The sequence below is a fragment of the Amia ocellicauda genome, chromosome 4 (genome assembly GCF_036373705.1).
Source record: "Amia ocellicauda isolate fAmiCal2 chromosome 4, fAmiCal2.hap1, whole genome shotgun sequence".
NCBI lineage: Eukaryota > Metazoa > Chordata > Actinopteri > Amiiformes > Amiidae > Amia > Amia ocellicauda.
In genome coordinates, this window is record NC_089853.1 from 20,721,961 (window position 1) to 20,748,592 (window position 26,632).

A 26,632-nucleotide genomic window follows, 5' to 3' on the forward strand; every position below is an offset into this window, starting at 1 on the left:
CCCCCCTGCCACACATCTTTAAATGTACAGGCCCATCAATGAGTATGAAGAAAAAAAAAAAACATGGCTAACTTTATCACGAAGAGCCCTGTTAGGCAAACAAAGTGTTAGTTAAAGGCTCTTGCCGTTTGATCTACTGGGAATTTAAGACCAAAGTGTGCTTTGATTTGACATTAGACACTGAGAAATACCAGATGTTTTTAGCCTTCAGAAAACCCTCCATGGGCACAATCTTAAAGGGTTATTGTTTGGCAAATGTTCAGTTAAACACATTAGAAATGGCACGGAAACCCATATTTTCCTTTTGCTCTATCGAGGCTGGTTGATTATCCAAACTAATTCATGATCCGTGGCTTTGGGAACTGAGTAAATACTTTTATGTACAATTCCCTTTCTTGCATACTCCGAGATTAAGAGCACAATTATCCAGGCTTAGTCCCAAAAAACATTTGCAAATGTATTATCTGGCCTTACATGTTTAATCATAGTATTCTGTATAGCAGTTAATACCCCAGTCATAAACACAAAGGTTGCTTTCTTTGAAGTTTGAAGTAGGGCATTATTTTGCTGTGCAGTGTCAATTTATGGAAAATAACGATCACACGCAAGAATGACCTGAAATACAGTGCATCCCCTTTGTTTTGAAGTGGGACAGTAAAAGGCAAACTTATTAATCATCCTCCACGTCTGCATGTGCTCGAAGGCAGGGGTTCATTCTTTCGGAAAAACCCTTACGTGTCCGTGTAATCTAACAATTTAAAGCTCTGAGATCAGCACATTTTGTTCTGAACTGTTCCTAGGAGAAATGATATATCCTAGCAATTTTTACAAGCATTATTCTACACACACACACACACACACACGCGTGCTTATTATCCATTTGCATGTGTATATTTTTATTATTCCCATTGTACCAAGTCTTTATCATGCAGTTTGAGAAGATCCATACAGTAATAAGCACCTATTTTTATTTCACCTGTTGTGGTTCAGTGTTTTTCCTCCCTGCTCGGCTTTTGGTTTTCCTAATAACATATTGGGGTAGAATTAGGGGAGACGCGAGAGGAGTTAAGCGCGGATGTGAAGAGCGGTGAGTGTGGAATGCACCAATACACCAGATGGAATGCATCACCATCAGCTATGACAGAAATGATTTATGGAATGACCTGGCTGCTCCTGCCAAGCAAAAACACAGGATGACAAAATCGAGTTACCGTGGTAACCGGTGCCCACCCACCAGTCAGATTAAACATTATGGGCCCAGCTTCTCCGTAATTTTTTAATTTTTGGAAACAATTCCACAATAAAAAAAAAACAACGATTACTGTATTTCACCAATAACTTGGTTATAATTTGTTCATTTTTTGCAGTGTTAAGTTCTTTGCTTTATTATGGAACTACAAAGGACCTTGTTTTAAGGATTAATAAGATAACATATTACGTTACCAAATAAATACAATTAAAAGCACTTAAAAAAAAAAATTATAATCAAAAGCAATAGTTTGAAAATCTATTTTGCCTAGACAGCAGTACTGGACACATGTGACTTTCAGATTTAATCTTAAGAGACTAGCTTTACATTGCACTGAAAATGGTTATTAAATGGTTTGAGTTTGATAAATGATCTATTTGGCGATCAAAACTGGACTCAATTTTAACCTTCCCAGCTTACACATTTAAATTTAATTCCGCAAACATACATTATAAAACTATTCTTTCCTTTTGTTTCATTTTTTTCACAGGTTGGATTTAAAAGCAATTTGCGCAGACACTTAATCCCAAACTGACAGAAACCGCTCACAGAGTATACTTCAGATGCAGCTCCTCCCCGTTCTCAGCTTGTCGCACCGCCGAAAAAAATCAGCACAGAGAAAAAAAGTTCAGCGGCAGGAACATCAAGAAAGCCAGCCGATGACGCTGGCAGGTAATTTAATTCACAGTCATTGTGTAATGAGCTCTTTATGGACCTCATCTAGAGTCAGTCTGGTCTCCGATTCCAAGATCACAAAACAAAACCGTAATAAGCACTGATATCAAGAACAGACAGCACCTCAATCCTTACTCTCTGTTTTTAAACAAGCAAATGCATAATTTCTTAGACCATCTTTCACAGTGAGAGGAATGCTATAGCTCCATTATGTGAGTGGAAAAGATTAACACCCCTTTACATTAAAGCTAATTAGTTTGTTTTATGAGAGAGTTAGATAGCACTTACAGAAGCCAAAGCTTTTCCCAGTGCATCTCCAGTTTGTGAACTTCCAGTGGCATTTCCCCGGTTTCCAGCTGTAAAATGAAAAAAACAAAAAAACTAATTTAAAAGAAGAAATAAACTATTAAAATTAATATAATCTGGAATCAAGTCACACATTTTTAATTGTGCCATTTAAAGAATTTCAGATGCATCCAACGTGACACTTTGCCTCCTCAGAAAAAAAATCGCTTCTGTAATATAGTCTAACATTGCATAATGTACTGCAGCATTGCATAATATACTGCAACTTTTCAAAGGTGCTCCGGGCGGTCACCCTGAGTGTAGTTCACAGCCTACCCATGACGCTCTCGGTGCCGTTGACGGTCGGAGTGTGCGAGGCGGTGACGTAGGGGGAAGCACTGTTGTTGCTGCGATGGAAGCTGGACATCGGAGGAAGACTGGCATTGATGTCTGTCGGTGAAACCGAATGTGGAGGGTAGTTCTGAGCCAAGACAAAGACAGACAGATAAATCAATTTTTTATAGATATACATGAGGAAAAATCTGCATGGAATAATGTTATGTTCTATGTTAAAAAGGCCCTCATGATCAACCATTTAGGGGAGTAAGGAATTATACTGTCATGCTCTTACTTTTTTTTGTTCCTGTATCATGTGTCAAGATAGTATTATGCTATGATTTTTTTACAAACAAAGTGAAGTAGACAGAAAAGCACCATACTTAAGTTGAAAGTGTAAGTTTGTTGGCTTTCCCCGCCCTACTCTATTAAATGCTTATTACTGGGAATGCAGAAAACCCCACTGGCTAGTGTTGAGCCTGCAGATTGACTCGAGGGAGTCGTAGTAACAAGTTTTAAAGCCAAAAGACAGCTGAGTCTGGGTCCAGTACAAGTCACTTTCATTGAGCTATGATACACAGAGCTTGTGTAGCAGCTGCACATGCCTTTGCAATTTCAGGTCAACATCAAATACAGACAATGACCACCTCATTCGCAGACAAATAGTGCCCACAAAGAAAGAAGAAACTCTGATAATGGAGCAGTGACTTGCACAGATAATAATCAGACAGGGGCATGATAAGAGGAAGTCATGAGTAGTGATTGCAGGCAGGAGGGGGGGACAAATAAATACATAAAAGAGCATGCCAGCTTCCTGCTTTCATTAGTGCAGAATGAGAATTTAGAATTTTGTCAGAGAAATAAAAAAACAGAACAAATAAAAAAGTAATGCAGTGTTTACAATAATCAAAACTGCATTCGTTTAAAAAAAAAGACTGCATAAGGAAAAGAACAAATCCAGTCCAATATACACTTCAGTAAATCAGTAAAATGATTGTAAAGTGAGGGGAAGATGAGGAGGACAAGTAAGAAGTAAAAGATGCGAAGGCTGAGTGTGCTAAACACTGCACTCGGCACTTTGATATCAGAGTCGCGCTGCCGCACTGTACAGCCTTTATCTTGAAAGGAGGCCACACATCCTTCCTGAATACAGCATCCCCGGGCCTGGAAGAAAGTTTCCAAATGGTATCCTGGCATATAAGGCCCTTTAATTTAATTCATCCCATTTGGGAGGTCTGAGACCGTGAGTAACACTGACTACCACCAGCAGCGCACACAGGCCGAAGCTTGCGACACCTGTGATTCTTTCATTTAATCAAAAGATAAATAAAAGTGTTACTTATTGGTTATTAAGTAACAAGGGAAGGGGAAAAATAAGGGGAACAATAAAATAAAATCTGAAAATTTCAACCAAAATATCAATTTTGTTATTACTATCTTAAACCATAGAGGACTAAAAAGTGCTTGCTAAAAAGTGAACTGGAACAGGCCTGTAAGTGTGCACACAAGTGACGTCTTACCAAGCGGTCGTGCGTATGTAGGCTGCCATAGCTGCTGGCCTGTGACAAGTGAGAGGATGAGCTTCCCAGCATTCCTCCATAGCCTGGCTGATTAATCCCATTGGAGGAATTCCACAGGTCAGAAGAATTATGGGTCCCATCTATAAAAAATTAAATAAAAAGTTCCCATTCTAACCACTGTTTTTTTTCCTCAATTAAAATGAATAAAAGACATTCATTTAAATATAAGGGTTTGGAAATATCTGATCTGTTAACAGTTCAAATTTTAATGTTTTGTTTAATGTTTTAAACCTAAATCATTATAATCTTTCCAGTTTACAAAAGCAAAGCAAGACTGATGCATCCTGTCTGAAAAGCTTTTAAAGTCAAGTAAAACATTTTTGTGTGTGCAATATGACAAAAAGTATCTTTCTACTTTAAACAAAATGTTTGGGTCTCTTGTAAACAACACGTCCTGGTCTGAAACCTTTGGTTCCGCACCAGAGCTCTCTGCAGACACCCATGTTGTAGAGCAATGTAATGAACATCTCAGTTTTATTACTGAAATATAAACCCTGTCCTGACCACAGCTGAGAAAACACAAAGCTCCCTTCTGCTAATTGCGAAGACCTTGAGTGCAGTCTGATTTATGTTGAGCAGAACGGGGAAAGAATCCACACAGCCTGAAAACAGGAGTCTGTCCTTGAAAAGAAGAAATGCCTCCTAACTTTCAACTTTCAAAGCTTAATTGTTACTACGCACACACACATATTTTGTCTACAATGTAATAAATAGATCAATTTTAACATTTTCTTAATAAGCTCCTTATTGCAGTCTATTTCTCTGAAGCAGGAGCTCAAGGAAAAATAAATCATAAAAAATCTTCTGAAACTGAAGTCCATGGTTGTCCATGGTTTTAGTCCAAATTACAATTTTGTAGTTGAGCCAAGCTCTGGATTTTGAAAGAAAACGGAGCAAGCGACAGAAAAAGAAAAGCATATAGCACTGAATGAACCACAAAAACTAAAACCTTGCTCATTCAATTATGGAGCAGAACTAACAAGATTAAGAAAAAAAGAAGGAAAAAAAGAAAGAAAAAGAACCTCCCAGTGACTTTTTAAGCTTCAGGAAACCCTGAAGAAAAGGACAAACTGGCAGATTAAGTACTGAAGGAAAAACATTTGAAACATTATAATTTTAAGCAGCATTCAATCAATTTGCCAGTGTAAAAAAAATACAAATAAAATACACTTCTGCAGAATGCACTCAGTGGTCGTTTTCATCCTTGTAATTCAACTTACCGAAGAAAGTGCTTGCAAACATACTGCTGGGAGGCTTTGGAGATGGGTAGCTCGGAGAATCTCTGTTAAAATCATCTGAACCAGGAGATGGTGCATACACCTATCAAAAGAAAGAAAGAAATGTTAATAAATGCACAGCAGCCTTTCCCAAAATACTGATTTCCAAAACCACTGAGACTATCTTGGTATATATGGAATACTATAGCATAGGAACATTCAATGCTTCCGTTACTTACAGGAAAGCATCGTTCAGCGTTTATTTGTGCCAGAGCACCAGGAAGGACAATAGTATCTGTCTTGGTCACTTAATGCATTAACAATAACAGCGAGCAAACATCTGTAGGGAGTTCAAAGTGTTCCTGTAGATTAAAGCTATTTTTATTAAAATAAAGACAATATAGTAATTTGAAGTGTGATTATAGCAACCGTGACAATCTCTGGGCCAAAGATCAATGCTGTTCTTAATCCAGATTTAGGAAAGTTTATGAAGAGAAATCCCTGTCTTCATCCTTCTGTGTGATCCCAAAGCTTCAATATAAGCCGACGTTTCAAGTCTGGTACGGATTTGAGACAAAAATAAAATAAAAATATCTTCTTGATTTGTTACAGGAGTAGCAGTTTCTCTTCCTGAAAGTTTTCTTTTAAGTTTGCCTTACACGAGCACAGTACACTGGCATATGACCAACTCAAATGATTTAAGGGGAAAACAAGGAAAGCAAAAAAAAAAAAAAGGTTGACATGGATCTAATTAAACCACAGCCAGACGTTTTCAACTTCTCTGGTAACTTTGAGAAGTTTGGATAAAATCGAGCATGTAATAAAACGTAACTGTCAACAATCTGCATTGACACCCTGCCTCCAACCTGCCAGGATTGTCACACACCGGCTCTCTCACATTAAGAGAAATCAGAGTTAATAACTTACAGTCTTTGTGTTGCACCAACTCGTGCAGCATATGTTAAAGCTGATGGATAATCCATCAATGTCAGAATGCAAAAAGACAGACAGCCCTGTGCAGTAGCAAGACCAAAGTGATGTGCATTGATTAATGTGAGAAAGTACCAAAGGTGTCTTTCTGGGTTTGTTTTAAAACTTACAACAGAGTAAAACCCCTGCAATTCGATTTTTACAAAAACATTAAAAACTACATGAAGTAAGACAAAGACAGGAGAGAGACACTCACTGGAAAGAAGAAAGTGGTTTTGTCTTGGCATATTTTTGTTTGTTTTAAATGTATAAATAAAAACATAATTAAAAATAATTAATACCCAAATATCCTTGTTCTGCGAAGTGTTAAGGAAAACAAAACAAAAACAAACAAAGCTTGCGAGAGAAGCGGTTTCACAGTTTTTTCTGTGTGTTTGTACCCTTTTAACTTGGGCTAAAATGAAATGTAAGTGTAACGCTATGTAGCTGCACCCATGCCAGCCTAAGCCAGGGGATCAAAGCGTTTCTGTGGCAAAACAGTACTGATGTGGTCGCGGAGATCATGAGATCCAGATGGGAGCCGAATGGTAACTCCACGCCACAAAAGGAGCAAGTCCGTTTCAGTTACAATCAGAACGCTGCGCAAATTAAAACCAGACCCCTCATGTCATCTGATCACCTGCAGATTAATGCCAATTCATTAATTTAATGATCTAATCATACCTTTAAATGTGCATTAATGCAGTATGATTAAAAGTAGAAATGTGGCACTTCTCTTATTTTGCCAAAAAAGGTTCTATGCAAGTAATTTCCCATTAAGAGGCATACTAAAATCGCTTCAATCAGTTAATATAATATATAAATCCAAACATAACATAGGGAATTTTACCAAACATATTTTTTTCTTTTAAACTAAAACAGATGTAATTCAAGTAATAAACTAAAAGAATTAAAGAGCAGTATCCCAGGATATTCTTGGTCATCAGCCCCCCACCCCCTCAGTTTAAATTCAATTTTAGGCAAATGTATATTTTCAATATTCAGTTTTGAGGATTGGTGTGGTTTGGGTGTACCTTTTTGTTTTCTGCACAAAAGTATTTTGTAATCACTGCCAACATTCCCTTTCAAATAAAGTAGATATAGAAATGTAATTCAGATTGGAATTCTGATGCAAGTCACCCTCGATAAGGTGCTAATAAATAAATAAATAAATAGGAAAAAATAATACAATGGAAAAACCCTGAGGTGAACAAACAAATATATATGGATGAACAATCTTAATAGTCATTCAGTTCAGCAGTTTCAAAAACAAGAACAAGAAACTATAAAAAGCCCCTTGATTCCTGTTGCCCTTAATTTTACAAACAAGTTTCATGCCTGGGCCACACACTATGGGGGGGGGGGGGAATTAAATAAATAAATAAAATATTTATAGATTGAGTCTGTGTCACACCTGATCCCCTCTCTGCCTGCTTTGATGTGCCCATGGAAATGAACACAACCTTCACTCTGAAACATCAATGGACGAGGATGTCAGCACCCAGACGGCCTGGCCGGAGCGTGTGGCAGCACAGAGTGGCAGCTACAGTGGGCCTGTGAAGTTAACCAGGCCAAACTCTCCTGGGCTCTCTCCCACTTCTGCAAATTACCCCCAATGGCTAGACTCCCATGGTGATCCCAGGTTAGTCCTTGTGCACGAGCCCTAGCTTTGTCCTCGTCTGAGCTGCAATGGACAGCATATGGCACTAGATCAAATTAATTGTCCTCCTTACCCTCGGCTAACTGGCCGACCCATTAATAAAGCCTCAGGAACACCAGGCGCCCAAATTACACAAGTCTCTGGAGGAAGGAGCCAATCTTTATTTTTTTGTATTACTTTATTGGGGCATTTGTTAAGGGCGATCGCCACTGTGTAGACCTTTTTTGGTATGGAGTTGATGCAATTTTTTTTAAAGCTGCCGCCTATTATGTATTTTTATATATATATATATATATATATATATAAACACACACACACACACGTCACAAAGTTAGGTGCTTCGGCTACTTAGTAATGGCTATTAAACCCTTTAATATTAATATTTGTTACATTTATATTTATTGAAGAGAAAATAAAGTAAATTATCCCAAGACTATGCTCTTCCCCATAGTGGATGGGTACAGCTTGGCAGGTCTGGATATTTCACTTAAACTCCCACCACTTCCTTGGAACACCTGTATTTGATCTAAATATCATGCCAATGAAAACACAACACGAGAGAAAGATCATTAAACTGTCAACATGTATAATTGGGCACCTATCTGAAAAACACAAAATTAAACATAAAAGTAGTACTGAAAAAAAAACTCATCCTGAGTAACTCAAAGCAATTGGTTTTACGTGACAATAAAATATCCTGTTCCTGCAAGCCATTATTTTGAATATTCTTGGCCTCAGGATTTTTTTTTTTTTTTTTTTTTTTTCCAATTTATGAAGGAAGAAATGTAACAATTATAAAGGCAGAAAGCACGCAGCTTAAAGGCAATACTCCCGTCATTAGTCCTGTTGTTTCCTGATAAAACTTGTTACTTTTTAGGCCTCAAGGAAAAAAAAAAATGTTGAAATTGAAGTTTAAACTTCAAATCTTTTCACTGTTGTAACCTAGTCAACATAAGACATTTTTCAAAAGATAAGTCCTTTAGTCATTTTCTCTCATTTTCAATAGCTCTAAGTGCTATTCAGGTTGAAGCCACCTGCTGAAATGCAATTGTAAATACTGTGAAAGTTATCTCAATTTCGAGTACAAATAAAAAGTTCCTGTTATTTCATATTTTATAATCTCTTATCCTATAACTCCAAACTGGAGTTGCAAATAGTTTTAAATTATTAAATGATAAACAGTTATATCAGCTCTTGTCAATGTTTTTGTACAGATTTTATTTTCACAATGCTTTTATTCATGAAATCCTTAATTTCACCTTAAGGATATTAAACAGGAAGGGCGACACCTTAGATAAATATACCACACCCTTCAAATACACTGAAATATGCAAGTTTCCTAAACCTTTGGGTATTTATCTAAGAAAGCATGGAGGAAAATAACAAAGGAAATAAAACACTTCACAAGTTATAAACCCTCAGAAACCTAAGAGACAGCAGTACTATGTGCAAAAAGCTGCTTGATAATTTATCAATATATCAAACCTACATAAAAGGACATCGATGAATAGTGAAGAGAAAGTGAAGAAAGTGTAAATGAAAAAATTACACATCTAAAAAAAAACAAAAAACTATTTACTAACTACTCTAAATCATAAAGTTCAACTTTGACATGTTATGACCACATGCTACCAATTTTCTTCCTCATCCTCCACAATAGAAGCCTGGAAATACTTAATATGAAAAAAGATCAAAGTGTTTCTTTTGTGGAGCAGGAACAAAGGGAAATGTTGTAATGGGGCATGTGGAATAGTAAGACTAAAGCTTGATGGAAGTCACAGTCATCACTATATTTCTGTGCAGTTTAATCCTCACATGCATTTATTGTATCCACCAAAAAAGGAACACATTTCAGGCACTTGAGAAAGACACTCAAATTCATTATCAACTAGTCAAGTGACCTGCCATATTTAATAAATCGTGAAAACTAAGAAACTCAACCTTTTCCTATTTTAGACATCAGAGACTAATTTTGAGGTTTATATTTGAAAACCATCAACGGAATCAGAATAAAACCCAAAACTTTTTAAACAAAATAAAAACTGAACCAAAGCAGAGTCTGTCATGCACAGTAATTTCACCTTAGTACTAGATCTGTACGGTCGATACCTAATGGCTTGTTAAGATTCACAGATAAAATGTGCACCTCTGAAATAATAGCACAACAATTTCTACACAACAGATGGAAATGATTAAGTGTACAGAGACAATTGTGTTTTATTTGTAACATGCAGACAATATTAATCTTTTTTTTTTTCTTTAAAGTACTAAAACACATGCCCATAAAAAGAGAGAAAAAATACACATGGAATAGTTTAAACACTTATTTTGTTGAACATGACCTGCTCGTCTAAAGGCTCGTTCACCGAGCACCTTGCTACTGTAACACCTGGGACAGAATGCTTCGCAGCACTGAGCTGAGGAGACGGTCATTCATGGATCACTCCCTTTAACTACACACACACATACATATCACAGGGTGAAGCAAAGAATAAAGTTTTCAGAAGAACACAATATCAAAGAGACTATTACTGAAATCACTAGGAATCTGATTAGGCTCCCCGTAGGGTGAAGAATGCCAATTTGATTAGAAACAGATGGAATAACAGTAGAGCTGGTGCTTGGACTTCAAACTGCAAACAGGAAAATCTAACCTTAACAGGATGACTGTTTCCTTAATCATTCCCAGACTCGAACTTATTATTTCAGCTAACTAAAAAAATACTTTCATCTCCCTCCCTGCTGTACCATTCGGCCAATAAAAACACAGTAAAGGCTGAAAGAACTCTATTTTCAGTGTATCAGACTGATATAATTCGGACAAGTAAAACTCTATAAAAGCTATTTATATATAAGGAAGAAAAAAAAAGAAGCAAACGGGAGTTATTAACATTACAGTTGTGTTTCAAGGGATATTATAAAACACAAGAGGATATCATAGGAAAACCTGTAAGACTATTTGCATGTAAATTAAATTTCATTCATGGATTTGCATGTAGAAGACTAGAATATTTTAATGATAAAAAAATTCTGACATGGATCCTCTCAGAAAAATTTGTGAACACTACCAAACTATCAGCTTTTAACAATACTTTCCCGAACAGCTCAATGTGAAAGCTCATATGCCTCTATAGCAGCACTAATGTTTTTTGTTTTTTTTTGCTTTTTAATTGTGAATTAAGTCACTCTTGTCTACAACCGGTCATTGAAAATGAATGTTTGCCTGCGAGGCAGATATTTTAAAATATAAAGTAGTATTTACTATTATTATATGTCAAAACAAAAAAGCACAAAAATAAAATAAAACTGCTAAAATAAAATAAACTGAAAAGCTCATAGACTACACATGCTGCTCTCCCTGATAGCAGCATAATGTCAGTTTCTTGGACAAACATGAGAGCCAATTAGGACCTGCACACAAACACACACTTTTCTCACAGAGGCATTGCAAAAACAAAAGTACACTTACTGTCTTCCCATTGTAGTAATACATTAAAGTGTTGCTGCCCATTCCTGGCACTGGGTACGCACAGTACATGTTGGTTTTAGCAATTATACTGTTTCAGAATACAGCAACAGTACACTACCTTTTTTCCCAAGACATACATCCAAACGTGCTGAGAGGGACTAATTCCTTCAGTACTACCCCTCCACACATGGATTTACTCAGAGGGAACTTATGCAAATCAGGGCTGGACCATTGCAGGCAGCCAGAGAGGGGGGACAGGGACAGCTAGATCTGTTCGGTTTTCCCTAAACTGTATTAGTGCTGATGATAGGGGGGGGACAAGAGAGAGAGAGAGAGTGTGAGGGGAGAGAAAAAAGAAAAAAGTAGGGTTGGATTTTAAAAGAAAGAAATAAAAATCAGATTTTCTGGAAGATGTGGAGCTTTGACTAAAATCATATTATTAATGGAAGGCTATTATTTATTAGCTGTATCTAAACCCACTAAAAGCTGCAGAGCAATAAACACATGGCCTAATGCTGAGCTGGTTAATCGTTTGTTTTTGTTCTAATTAAATTAGAGCCCTCGTGGCTGAATGAGACGAGGCTCCTGCACCTCCACTGACTTTGCCATCTGGCTGGGTTTTAAGTTGCTCCATAACTCCAGAAATGTCCCAATTAGCAATCAGCAATTGTACATTAGACATGGAGAAGGGCGGGGGAAAAAAGGGATATTTGAGGATCTACTGTATGAATATCTTTTCACCAGGTCTGTGAAAAATACAGCTTAATCACTGATGCATAAGTATAGTTTAATGAACATGCTTTAAAAAATAAAAATAAAAATATATATTTTTTCCTCCGGAGAGTTTGTTCAACCCTAGAGAGAAAATGAAATATTCCAGCTCACTGAATTCTGAATTTAAAAAGTGTGTACTTTTTCTCCTCTGAATTTTCTAGGATTCAGCAGATCAGAAAAACAGTATGCAGTCAATGTGTTATATTTAGCAAATTGAAACTGAAAATGTAAGTTGAAAACCCAAGAGATTTTTGTCAATACTCTCTAGACAACAATCTGACCTCTTCTGCAACTGCCCAACAGGGAAACTTGCCTATGCTACGGCTATTTTCGCAGGGGGAGTGTGTTCAGACTGCGGGTGTCCCCTTGATATTTTCTTGAACAGTACAGAGCCTTGGCTGTAAACAAAAAGTTCTTTAAAACACTCAGCAGCTGCAAAGGGGCAACAGCGTTAGGTCAGGGCGCACACTGATGCACCACTTCCTCTATTCCCACGGGGCCACAAAGACTTATTTCAGCCCTCTGAGACCAAGAAGGGACGGGGAGGGGGAGGTGGAGGATGGCTTATGGGAGGGTGGAAGCAAAAAAGAATGAGAAAAAAAAAGATTCTCAGTTAAAAAAAAAAAAAAAAAAGTTTCCCTGCATTTCAGTACTAATGTTTTGTCTTTTTCTGTCGGTGAGATGTTACAATCTCTTTAACTATACAGAATCCTGTTGACATAAGATAAAAAAAAGAAAACAAATGTCCAAGCCATGCCTTGCTCACAATGTTAGTGGCTGAAGCATTCAGGAATAGAAGCCTTTTTCACCAAAGGGAGATGAAAGACTTCGAAAGTTTTGCAGTCATGAAAATATATATTTTTTTAAGTTCTAAAAAGTCCTGTTTTAAGAACCTTTTGTGCCTGTGCTGGGTGTTACAAATGGGATAGGTTTCAACTTGAAGGTGTCAAGAAAGCTGTGATGATAAGGCTTGAACAAACCATGAGAAGTCAAGATATGGAGGGAGAGAGAGTGAAAATAAAAATAAAAACTTAAACACTGTACTGAGTGGGTAACGTTGTGAAATGATAACCTAGGAAAGTAATAATCTATGTGGAATTGCAATTTAATATATTTTTATTGTATAATATATACACACACATATATTTATATAATTGGTTAAACTACATAACACAATGTCACAGCTGCACTGCATTATCTTGCCTTCCAGAGCGAATCCTATTACACTGAGAATGACTATTCTGTTCCACCGTGCCCTGGTCAAAGCAGTTGTTTGTTTCAGTTTCCTGGGTGACACGTGAAGGGTTAATCCACGGCTCAGTCTGACAAAGTGAGTCAGCTGGAGATGGAGCTGATTCCCCACACACACACACACACACACCCCCTTCGTCTTTTTTTAAACTTAGTTTCAGACAGACATGCCGTCAGCACGGAGCAGTACTGAGCCCACATGCCCCATCGAGTCCAAACAAGTCCAGCCTGGCGGTGACCTACCTAGGACATCCTGAGACCCTCTCTATAAGAAGGACTAACACATCCCCAGAGCCAAATTTCTAATCACATCTGATCTAGCTTGTCCTTCTCTTCTCTTGACTGTTGTGGGTGCTGAAAATGCTAAATTCACAGAGGCCAATACCCTTAGAATCAGGGACCTTCCTCAGCTCTTGTAAAGGTGTGATGGGGTCCGAGGTGCTAACTGATACTTTTCCAGGGCATTCATTGATCTAAAATGTCCCTTGTATTAACTGAACATACTACACCTTTCCCTTGACTGAGCAATGAATAGTGATTCTGTTAAAAGACCTCAGCGATCAAATTCCTGTTGCAGGTTTGAAACTGACCTTTCAATCCTCAACTGGACTAATTTGATTTCTAACCTCAAGAAAATAATAATTTCCTATAGAGATTCAGAACAAATCTTTGGCTTGAAACAATACAAGATCTCAAATTAGAGCAGCAAAGATGTGTCCCAATTCCGAACTGTTTGTTGATTATTTTCATCAACTTCTGTAGCTGTTCAGTGTCTCCCCTTGATTCTGACCTGATTTCGTGTGCAGAGACAAGTCCTCACACCTGCAGCGTAGAACTTAAAATTAGGTACAGTTATTTATAAAGCTGTCTGTCTGTATAGTTTACCGTGTAAATATACACATCCTATATGTTTCTGGCAGACATAATCCCAGCTCAGCCACAGGCTGCCAGGCTGTGTGACCTCCGACTGGCAAGCGACCTCACTGTTGGCTGACGACAGTGCCGCGGGACACTAAGATGCACCTACTTCTTTCTTAGTCTGAAATGCAATTAACTTGATCTTGTACTCACTTGATTCTGGAAATGACTGTGAAAGAACAATTTACATCTGAACAACTGGGTGGGTTTTTTTTTTTTTAAGAGTAGAAAATTATGTATGGAAATGTATGCATGTGTATAGATAGATAAATTAGTTTTGATTGTTCATTTTTGTTACATAGTCAAAACACTGAGTAGCTACAGAGAAACAAAGATTTGCAGTTTGAATTGCCTATAACGTAAGTACAACTCTGCAGAGTCTGGCTGGCACCCATTCACCTTTGTATCACTAAGAATTACAACAGCCAACATGTGCCGCACTGCAGCATCGCACACAGACAGACAGACTCCTAAGCTCCCCCTCTCCTGTATAGCAAAACTAGAACCATCACATAACTACCATAAACAGTGAAGGCAGCATTTTACACAAGATCTACTCTGCTTGCCCCTGTACAAACCTACACCAGTCAGAACATCAAGAAGGATATAGCAGAGTAACACAGTGAGCCAGGCCAGTTCCTAGCCAAGAGGCCTCATTTAAATCCAATCAAACCAGCCCAGGAAATCTCAGTATGTAGCCTGAGGACACTGAGCCAGCTACACAGCCTCCCTCAGAGAGCCTCCAAGTTCTGTGGAGTGAGAAATACTTCATATTGTCTAGGTATGTCTACAGAACGCTAACGTTAAGTGTAATGTCTTATCGGAATGACACACTCTTCAAATCAAACAAATTGACTAAACTTATGATGGTAGAGTTTCCCATATTACTCAGTTACTCATAAACATATACCACCGCAACAAGAAGTTCTTGGCTTGAGTTAAGAGTGTAATAAGAGGAACCCCAATAGGAAACATATTTGTGTCCATTGCATTAGTAAAGCTTGTGCTTCAGCCTGTTCTGCATACTCCATATGCATGCACAGAATGGTTACATTACAGGGTATACAATATTTTGTAGTTTTGTTTTTTTGTTTATTTATAATGTTTTAAGGTAAAACTGGGCTGCTCCGTTTGTCTCCATTGTGTGTAGTTTGTGGTGGAAGACTTCAGATAATTTCATTTGGCTATCCTTCACGGGGATGCCACACACATGTAACTATCATACCCTACAGGGAGCACACTTCTGTTCTAGGCTATCTGAGTTTGGCTTACAGGGTGTCTATCTAATCAGCAATCTGATCAGCACAAAAGACAATTGAGTCACAGCCAGCAATGAGGAAGACCCAACACCCCCCTCTTGTGGTTAACTAATAAACTGCTGAAAAAATTAAAGCATACTTATGTCTGTCCCGTTCACCCCCCGCCCCTTCAGAGGGGGTAAAAAAAACCAACAGGACACAAGACCATTTTAAATAACCCCGTATCAGAATTTTGAGATGGAAAACATTCCAATTGAACATCAACCCTCTGCTGAAGTTAAAATAATTTTGTACAAAAATGATAGATATATTCCAACTTCTGTGCATCTCATAAAGAATGAAAAGGCCATATGTATTCAATTTGTGCAGGGCATTAAATTTCTCTCTCTTTTTTTAAGACACTGTGCAGTGTTCAAGGGTTGATTTCAATATCCCAGTTTCAATCGTATTTACTATTGTTTTGTGGATTTGTTTGCACAACCTACATTTCCAGTGGAAGAATATTACAAACTTCTGGAAAGAGAGGAGATCTTCGGGAACAAAGGGAAATGTCTGTTTGAAAGGGCTGCTTCAAAAACATCCATCTTCTGGCGCAAGTACAAAGGGACTGTGGCACGTGTTTTCTCTTGCCGAATGTCACTTTACAAGAGGTACTCTATTCAAGTTCCTGACCTTGCATTAGATACTGAAGTTCAAAAGAAAAACACAAAAGGCACACATTTGCTAGTTTCATATCCACACTCGGCCTGTAGATGGCTCTAGAAGCAAAACCCTGATGAACTTGGCTTAACTAAACTCACTCGTTCTACGTTTAACACAAAAATACTGTTTGAAGAGCACTGACGCATCACTGACTACCAGCAAAAAACCTGCACCCAGGTACTCCACAGAACTATTTGCTATGGCTTTTTTATTTTTTTTAACAAACATTTAGCGCACACATTCGTCTGTATTTGCCACGTCCTTTGCTTCATGTGACCCTCAAATGAAACAAGTTTGGCATTTGAATGATCTGTCAGAAGCAAATGACAATCTTTTTGTCATTCACAGTCAGGGTTCCAGCCAGCAATCCACCCTCAAGGGATATCGTTGCGTCTTGTGTATCCTCCCCTCAAAGCCCACCTCCACTAATGGAGCCAACGTCACACCGTGCATGTTGATTATGTTTGTGGGACAAATAGTGTCTTTAAAAGCCAAGTTTCCTCTGACATGCAAGTAATTTCAAACCACTGGCTTCCAGCAATGCAGGTTTGAGGACACAGAAAGCTGCAGTTGTCCCCCTTGCCCTGCATTGGTGCTTAGTGTCCCTGCTGCCTGTTAACAAAAAAGCTTTCTGTTTTGTCTTACAGTGTTATTTTCTGTGAGATTATATCTGCATCAGCTTTTCATAGCAAGCGAAAGGCAAAATTAAGAACTGTATGAGTCCCCGTAAACTTTAAGCAATGCTTTCCCCTAGCCCATTGCTGCAGAAACCACTGACAGCATTCAGCGGTTTTATGGTTCTGCAATGAAATGTTTTCTTCTGTATTTACTCTGTATTTCTGTATTTACATTCCACTTAAATGAAAAAGACAGACTGGTTTGCTCTTCACCTGTGAATCTCTAACTTCTAGTAGGCCTTTAATAAAAAGGTGACTTTTTGCATTAGGATTTTTCATACAATTAATATAAACAAATAAAATTGGCTAATACATATTATTCATTAAACACCACACTTTAAAACTCTGAACAGGCACAGTTAATCACTGTGAATATGGAGTCAAGTTTCACTAGCCAAGTCTTCATTTACCTTTAAACTTGGTTTCAGACAGACATGCCGTCAGCATGGAGCAGCACTGAGCTGCTTAAAAAATGAAAAAAAAGAAACCAGTGACAAACAAGTTGGGGTCCTCTCCACCTTTCCATGCTTACTGGGCTTACAAGTATAACTCCATCACCATCAGGACACAACTGTACAGCCTCCCCCACCCAGCCTCCTCCCTCAGTGAACACATCCTGCCTGTTCCTCCACAGTGGCCTTGCAATACCGCAGCTCTCTTCTACAAGATCAAATGTTATCAAACAGACGAGGCCATTAATCAGCCTTCTTCACTCTGAACCTGCGCATCCAGCTCCAGCTGTGAGCAGAGCAGCTGAGCCAGGATCAAATTTGTAAAATTCGGGTTTACAGCTTGAGCAGAACACACCATCCCTACTGCAGCACAGAGCATACCATCACCTGACAGGAGACGTGCAGAAGACAAGAAAAATTTTCTCCGCGTTTGTGTCTCTCCAGCTACGCCAAATAAAACAAATGTGATCCTCCCATTCTTCTCTAGGTCACTAAGAATACAAATCAATTTATGCATGTGCTTATAAAGAAAATATACAAAATCATAAACACGGAACTGTATATATACATAGACACGAACAGCAATAATCGCCTACATACACACACAGTTATTCAGAGGCAGAGGAAAAAAAAAAAAAACTAATTTTGTATACATCTACAAATGACATTTCCAAGATGAAATGAAGATTACAAGGTCTCTCTTTTCCAATATTTTACAGTTTGTCAATCTGTCAGAAACCACCTATAGCCTGGCTTTAACCCACCAATGCATCATGTACAACTGTTAAAATGTAAATTACCAAACTATTTTAAGCTACAGAAAGAAAAAAAAACACACACATACTATAATATATATATATATATATATATATATATATATATATATATATATATATATATATATATATGGCCTGGGGAATAATGATTGGAAGCATTGTGTTCATTTTGTTTATCAAGCAGCTATTCAGCCTCTAGTGGGGCCCAAGTGCTTATGCAAGCAAAAGCTTTGAAGAGTGCCGGCAGCTGCAATCCCAGCTCCCAGGTAGGCTACAGGTCTAGAACACAGCTGCCCAAGGCAATAAGAAAAGCCTCATCTGCATCTGGAGCACAGCACCATCAAATATTTCCTATCGCAAGATTTGCAGCCTTTTTCAAGCAGGAAGAGAGAGCGAGAGGTAGAAGGAGAGGCGAAATTCCTCCAAGACACTTCTGTATTAAGCAGAGTTAAAATGGAATTTAAAGAAGGGGGGGGGAAGGAAAAAAAAAAAGCATTTTACTTTCTCTGTCACTGCTGCCTATGCACTTTGTTCCATTCAGCATTATACTGCTTTGAGTTATGACTCATCCAAGTGCACCTGCGCCCATGTGTTAAGTACTGACAAATAAAAGCCCTACATCCATTTACACAACAAAGAGATGTACCCCGCAAGGCAACCAAGCTCTCTCTCTCTCTCTCCCTCTCCCTCTCTATCTCCCTCTCTCTCCCCTCACTTGCTTGTTTCAGTGTGTAAAAGGAAAAAAAAAAATATATATATATATATATATATATATATATATATATATATATATATATATATTATAAATATATAGAGCACTTTTTTTTTTTCCTTCGTTGCCCAAGGGTGTTTTCCTAGCTCGTCTTTCACACAACTTTTTTTCGTGTGTGTGTGTGTGTGTGTGTGTGTAAAGGCAGACTCATTTATAAACAATTTTACTCTTTTTAAAGAATAAAGCATATTTAATTTCCAGAGTACAACGACTGCCACAGCACCCGATTATCACAGCCAATAACGACTCCCCCATGCAAACCGCTCCCAACCATTCTCATCAAAGCCCTTTATTCTCAGAGGATACATTTTCAAGCAAGGGATCTGCAAACTAGTTGCTTTTAAAGCTTTTTCTAGTGCTGGGCTGAAGTTAGGAAAAGGCTTAATAAAGGCTTTCAAAATCCACCAGGGTTTCACAATGAACATCTGACTTAGTGATTTATGCATATTAATAAGCCCAGCCCTAGCTATGCAAGCTGAGCTCTACACTTCCACCGAATCTTAATGCCTTGTGCTCCACTGGGATTATTACAAATGTAAATTTCTAAGATTCGCAGCTATTAATCTCTGTCTGTCCCCCTGTTCAGCAACATAATGACTAATTAAACATCAAAAGACCTGTACTGACGATCTTCTTTGACAGTCACTGTCCCAGCTCTGCCTCCCTAGAGAGGCACCAGGGAGCCCAGAGTGAAACAGCCTGACCACAAATCCCTCGTCCAAATGTATAATCAAAAAATTAAGAAACAAACAAACAAAACAAACTATTAAAACAATAATTCACATACAAGAGTGTTTAATTTTCAAATTCAGGACAGTGTGCAGAGAGCAGCACTATATTGACACAGACCCCAACCCTCATGTTGACTCATGTTGAAAGTTACATTTGAGAGTGAAGCTTGTGGCAGCGATATCAACAGCCTCCTCCTTTGTAATGTGACCCAGATCTATTTAAATAAATAAATAAATAAATAAATAAATAAATAAAAGTAGGCAGATAAAATAATCCTCAACTCACAGATGAAGGCAATCCAGGAGGGACCTTCCTCACTTTCTTTGTTTGTAAAGGATCTGCAAGAAGAATAAACAAAAAAACTGCCTTCAGCATACCTAATGAAAACCAATGTGTACACAAAACAACACCAGCATGGTTTGTATAGGCCAGTCGTAGAAACAAACAGCACGCCAATTGAATTCATGACGGGTATCAACTATTTATTATTTTGTATTAATGTACACTCTATTTTAAAGTATGTCTGCATATCAGAAAACATGATTGAATATTGAATGAAAACTGCACTTGTACATTATTGTGTGTGGATTATTCAGGGGAGTGTGTTAGCAGGATTTAAAGGCTCTTTTGGAGTCATACTCCTTTCAATCCCTCAGATCTGTGTTCCTGACTTAAACAGTCAATAGCATCCTTTTAAAATGGGGAATCTGTATTTGTGTCACAGTATCGCAATTCCTCCCTAATTGTCTGTTTAGTGAGAAACAGAACTGAATCTCCAGGCTTCCTTTTCACCAGAAAAATTATTCAGCACTGAAACTGAAAATTTAACTCCAGACAGGAAGGAGTACACAATGTATAAAATATCACAGGCAAAACATAGGCAAGTTCTCTCCTGATGAGGTTTATGATTTCAGCACTAAAAGGACAATTGTCTTAAAGACAGTTGACTAAAAATACATCTGACATATGCGTGGTTATTTGTTATTTCCTGGCAAAGAATGAGGTCACAACACTTGGCAAGGATTCCACAGGCATCTTTCATGTTTGAGTCATACAAAAAATATGCATATGGTATATATATATATATATATATATATATATATATATATATATATATATATATATATATATATATATATATATATATATATATATATATATATATGTATCAATACGTTAGCATCTATTAGCATCAGTCATCTCTCTCTCTCCTCTCTTTTCTTTGGACCACTGACCGAGGGGGACGGAGTCCTGAAGGGGTCGTCGCCGTGGATTTGAGGCAGAGAAAGAGTAGAATGGAGCCCCGGCTTTTGCTGATGATGTCACTGGCCCAGGACTGGCAAGCCCAATGTCAGAACGAAGACTGGACTGCAAAACACACAAGAAACATGCACAAAATGAATATAACACTTAACTCTACAAATAAGACAGAGCCTGAAGCAGTTGATAATACCTATCATTAAGCCATATGTTCAAGGCAGTTGTTGTAATTTACTGGATCCTCAGCCATGAATTACCCCCAAGGCGGTTTCTTTTTTATTATTTTTTTCAGCATAAATAAATACATAAATAAAAAAAAAACTAAACAAAAACTGTCGTCTCTCATGCGGGAGGTTTTTATTTGTCATTATAGTAGTCAAAACGCAACATGCAAAGCAAGTTTCAGACAGAAAACACGGATTTCAAACTAGAGTATGATCAAGCGTTAGAGTTCTGCCAACACTTAAAAGGGGAGACTGTGTATATACACTTTAACCAAAAAATAAACTAAAGCCAACAGCTCTCTCTGAGCTGCACTGTTAAACAGAACAACTATACATTAGATGCATAAATACTAAATACTAAATAAAAGCAACAAATGCACATTCTGGGCCAAAGCTGCTTAACCTGACACGTTCTAGTGGACGGCCAGTACCTGCTGCAGACAGACACTCAGGGCAATGGCAACAGACTTTCTCCAGACAGACAGAGCACTACCACTTCCTTGATAAATTAATGCCAAAATGCTTCCATGTGTTGCATTTAGAGATCGTAACAAGGACTATGGTTGCGTTTCGTAAACATTACAAAGCTTTGCTGGAAAATTTGAGTCACAAGTTTTATTTGTAAAACCGTAACTAAAAAAAAAAAAACTCTTTTTAAATTAAAATGCAATCATACACAGTCATGCAAGCTGGCATGTTTTGATTTTTTGTTTGTGTTTGCTTTCAGGGAGCAAACAAAGACCAAATGTCATTGTATCATTCTAGTATTACATACATTTTTTTATTTAAATTTTCTTTGGTAGATTGCAAACAGTCTTTGTATTATTCAATTTCAAATATACCTGTAGGTTGGCAATGGAAACAAAGCAATTGTCTTTTGTAATACCCTTAATTCACAATTTATTTCCTGAGAACATTAAGGTGTTAAGATTTTGATGTAGGATAATGCACTAATTAATATCTGAAATGCAGGGGAAAGCTGCAGCATCTGTGGTCTATTGTGACACTGCAGTTACAACCTCACCAAAGTAATATTAAAGAATTGTAAATAGAAACCAAAATCTGCCTTCATTCAGATTGATGCATTTGCTTGTACCCTAATTTATTTTAGTCTATTATATATATATATATATATATGATGGAAACTGTCATTTTCCTGTAGTAGAACCATCAGCCTAAGGTAGGAAACATACAGCTTGCACATACACACAACAGTGGTTCATAAGCACAGTGAACTAGTTAAAAATCAATGCAATCAGCCCGACCTATTGATTCCACTGCCTTGTTAAGTCTGCAGTAAAACATTATTGATTAGCACTGATCATGGCCTCCAGGTATCTAGAGACACAAAAAGAAAAAGCTAAACCGTCCCAAAGGATGTTGGTCAAGCAGGAGGGTTAGTGGGGCGGGTAGATGAAGCCACACAAGGTTCACCTTAAACCATCTGTCTGATCTTTGAAGTGACCCACTCACGAAAAGAAACCGCAGCTTAACTTGACAAAACTCCTAATATAGACCGTCTGAGCTTCTAGTCCACTAGACCCTCATCTTCTAAAACCTATCCAATTACCAGAGAATAATCAAATGACGGACAGCCTCCTAAAACACTGACTGATACCGTGCTTCTGGATTAACATACTTACAGACCCACGGACAGGCAACCTAAATTTACATCAAAGCCTGCAAAGCACTACTCCCTTAACTAACACGCACGTGACGGGCTTCTGTCTGGGGCAGACATGGTGAGATCCATTAATGAGATATCCTAGCTCCTAATCCCTCCTTTGTTACCTTTGCTGGGAAACAAACATCACCTGTTTCACATTTGGCTGGTGAGCATTTAGGAGGGACATTAAGATGGTTGTTTAAATGGGACTATACAAGAAAAAAATAATGTTTAGCAGACTTAATTAAATTTTAATGGGATGGAACAATCAAGAAATAGTTTCAGAAGCTATTTAAAACTTGATAGAGGGTTGGGGAAAGCAACCCTGTCCCCGTTTGTCCATTCGCACGTGATGTTTTTCTCAAGCAGACGGCTTGTTACAATATGAAAAACAACAGGATGTATTTTCTTTTTTTATGCAACATCGCTGGTGTAAAGGGGCTTTTACATAAGCATTACAAAGTCAAAAGTCTCCTTTTATTTTCTGAGACTTTGCTTCATGAAAGCTGCTTCCACTTAAAATGGTCTGCCTCTCTTCTCTGGAGTTACTATGCCGCACACAAATAATTTGCATCCTATTTCAATAGATTAAAATGGAGTCTGTCAGCATGTGAAAATCAGGTCTACCATTCTCCCTCTGCTTTTGGAATAGTAAATATAAAGGGGGGCACTGGGAAATATAGACTTGTCTGGGGAAAAGTGTGCTGAAAGATAATCAAGGTATTGATATCTACCATTTTGTTTACTTCGCCCTCTGCTTTTTCTCCACTTATATATATATATATATCTATGACAAAAACCTATTCATGAACAAGTATAAATATGACTCCTCTTAGTGACACTGTATGATACTTAAAGGGAAGAGTGTCATACACAATAATAATTATGGTTTAATCTAAGGTGTGATGAGTGAGGGAACTGCTTATTGCTACAGTGTGTGGATTATGATTATCTACAGAAACCTTTGTCAAACGGAACAGTGCTTTCCAGAACCGCAGTATATTGTTCTGCAACAAGAGCCATTGCTTATCACACCTGATGATCCCTGGGATTAAAACAAATATATAGATAAAGGTTCTATTACATCGTTGGCTCTTAGGTTTTTAGTCAACGCCATCACCTATCACATCATCAGAACATAAAACATATTACAAATTAGGGGAATGCCATTCAATTTGTCTGGCTCAGCTTGTCTCTAGTAGTGAATCCATCCCAGTAGCTCATCCAGCTGTTGTCATCCCTGTCCCCAGTTTTTTTTTTTCATAGAAGTCCCCAAAGTCAAGCCCACCTCAACTAAATATTGAACACGAGGGTTTATGATGTCAAAAAATCTCTCAAATCACGAGATTTCTATACAGCCCTCTTCAAGTTTTAATTATCATCCTCCATGCCGAAATGTCACGCAGCTTTGAGGAGATAATGACAGTCATCCATCAGCTGCATCCTGGCAGGGTAATCAGCCTAATCCTTCTCCATGGAATAAAAAGACAGCTACCTACAGAACCCTTCTCCAGCACTGCAGAACAACACCACTGATTGAAACAAACTTTTCCACTGCCTGAAATGCATTAATTAGATAACCATACCATTCACTAATCCCGAAAGAGGGCATGGGACATTTTCTCGCACTGTAGCCGTACTCTGTTACTCTGTGACTTTTCATCACCACATATTAGTCCACTACAATACACTTAGACCAGCATCTTTTTTAAGGATGCACACACTGTTACAAGTAGTCAAATGGCAAATAATGCCCACCTAACTGTCCAAAATCAGCCAACCTACTGTGCTGTGTGAAGTGAACAGAATATGTGGGTCAGAACAGCTCCGGAACGGGGGGAGGTCTCTAGCCTCACTTCCCAGGCTGCCTCTCTGAGCCAAAGCAGTGTGGCTTCCTTCTGCCGAGCCTGGAGGATAAAGCCATCTCCTGTGGATCTGTGCCTGGCTCCCCCAGGGATCTGCTCTGCGAGTATTGCTGTAGATCTGGGAGAGATTAATTCACCAGCCAATTGCATACCTTAAGTTAAATAAGCCTGAGGGAAAGCAGGGTTCAAAGCTCACTTGGCATCACCAGCCTGGACTCACAGCCCTGGGGAGCTAAGGAATTGAAATCACTCTTTTAATTAATTCAGCTCAGTATTTTTCCAGGTATCCAGGTGAGCCCTGAGAACAACCTAAAGCCTATGGGTTCAGTGTTGGAATCCATATCCCTGCCAGCCAAGGTAACTGGCACAGCTAACTTCAGGGTATATGTATAACTGTAGGTGCTGAAGACACCAGACTGTATTTTGCTGGGTTGCAAACTATTCCGTTCTAGGAATGGTGCTCATGGGACCCACCAGCCATCGTTATTGTAATTTTTTAGTGAGGTGCAATCAAGGTAGTGAAGTATTTGATGAATATATAATCATGTATGGAATCCAATTCTCCTTTTGAAAAAGCACAGCCAGGAAAATTGCTACAGATACCAAGACTGTGACAGGAGGGGTGTTCCCTGCACAGGGCAGCAGCTTGCGGGAGCACTTACAATATCTAACTTAATCACAGCTGACGCGTCTTGCATCATGTTCAGATGATGTAATAACACGCTGCTAAATGAGTCACCTTACATTAGCTTCCTGACAATCACATAACGGATGACCCATTACTGAGAAACTAGTGCAATAATACTGGTGGCGACGTTGAAAGATTATTTTTGCATTACATTTTCTTATTGATCCTCTGCGAGAAGATACTGATGTAGACATCTTTATGAACAATATACAAGGTAATCTAGCAAGCACATACAAGCTCCAGAACAGATTAAGGCTCCGAGGACAGCCGAGCACATCCTGAAGCTCATTAAAATGCCTGTAATAATTGCCACACCTGAGAAGCTTCGCTAACTATTAATTCTACAACTGTGCAACTTTTGTTAAATATTTGAACTGCAATTAGAAGAACTGCGATAATGACTTGGAGGCTTATATAATATTAATAATGCCTTACTTGAGACAGGATTCCTCATGCTTTTGCTCTCTGGATCAAAAGCTTTTGTTTCCTCCTTTCTTTCAAGCCTTCCTCTTCTGCATCTACATCACGAACTGTGTCACACTGGGTCAGACTGGCGGTGGCCATCAGACCATATAAACACCCACTGACACTTTTTAATTGAGCAAGAAATATTATATTTTTATTGTTAGAAAAATGAAATTTACAAATTACATAAACTCAGAGAACCAATACACTACATTATAAAAAAATCACAGTTCATAAGGAGAATGTTGGAGTGTGGCATAAAACAGTGGGAATTAACAGATTCAACGTAGTGCCGAATGTGAGCTACAGTTACCAACGGCACAGGCACTGCCGGCCCCTTCGTTACGCACATATACCGAAATAACAGCACAATCTGTTTCAGCAACAAGGTATCATTTCATGTGAAAAAGCCATTTAGTGTAGTTTCTCGGGCCCCAGACTTGAAAACAACTGACAAGTCACACGGCACAGCTCACAAAATCCCTGTAAAAGTACTGAGACACCAGATACATGGTTCTCCAATAGATCTATTTATATACTGTGTCTAAGAACATGTGGGTTCTGTGAAGAGAGGCGGGGGGGGGAGAGAGAGAAGGGGGAGAGTCTGTTCCTTCCAGCAAACACCATGTGAAAAGCCCACAATCTCTCAACACATAAAGCTTTGAGAGATGCATACAGTTCCCAAGATTGAAGTACTAATAACAAATTTAG

At 38.2% G+C, this 26,632-nt stretch overlaps 1 protein-coding gene across 10 annotated transcripts in view; it reads right to left on the reverse strand.

The window, feature by feature from the left end:
• Window positions 1–26,632, reverse strand: part of tcf12 (transcription factor 12) — a 112,432-nt gene that overhangs the window by 20,850 nt on the left and 64,950 nt on the right. For all 10 annotated transcript variants that reach the window (XM_066701324.1, XM_066701328.1, XM_066701322.1 and 7 more), the window contains 6 exons: window positions 20,989–21,121; window positions 20,039–20,091; window positions 5,346–5,445; window positions 4,066–4,205; window positions 2,546–2,690; window positions 2,213–2,280 (listed from right to left, as the gene is read on the reverse strand). In XM_066701324.1, the coding sequence (XP_066557421.1) occupies window positions 2,213–2,280; window positions 2,546–2,690; window positions 4,066–4,205; window positions 5,346–5,445; window positions 20,039–20,091; window positions 20,989–21,121 (639 nt within the window). The remainder of the gene's footprint in view (window positions 1–2,212; window positions 2,281–2,545; window positions 2,691–4,065; window positions 4,206–5,345; window positions 5,446–20,038; window positions 20,092–20,988; window positions 21,122–26,632) is intronic.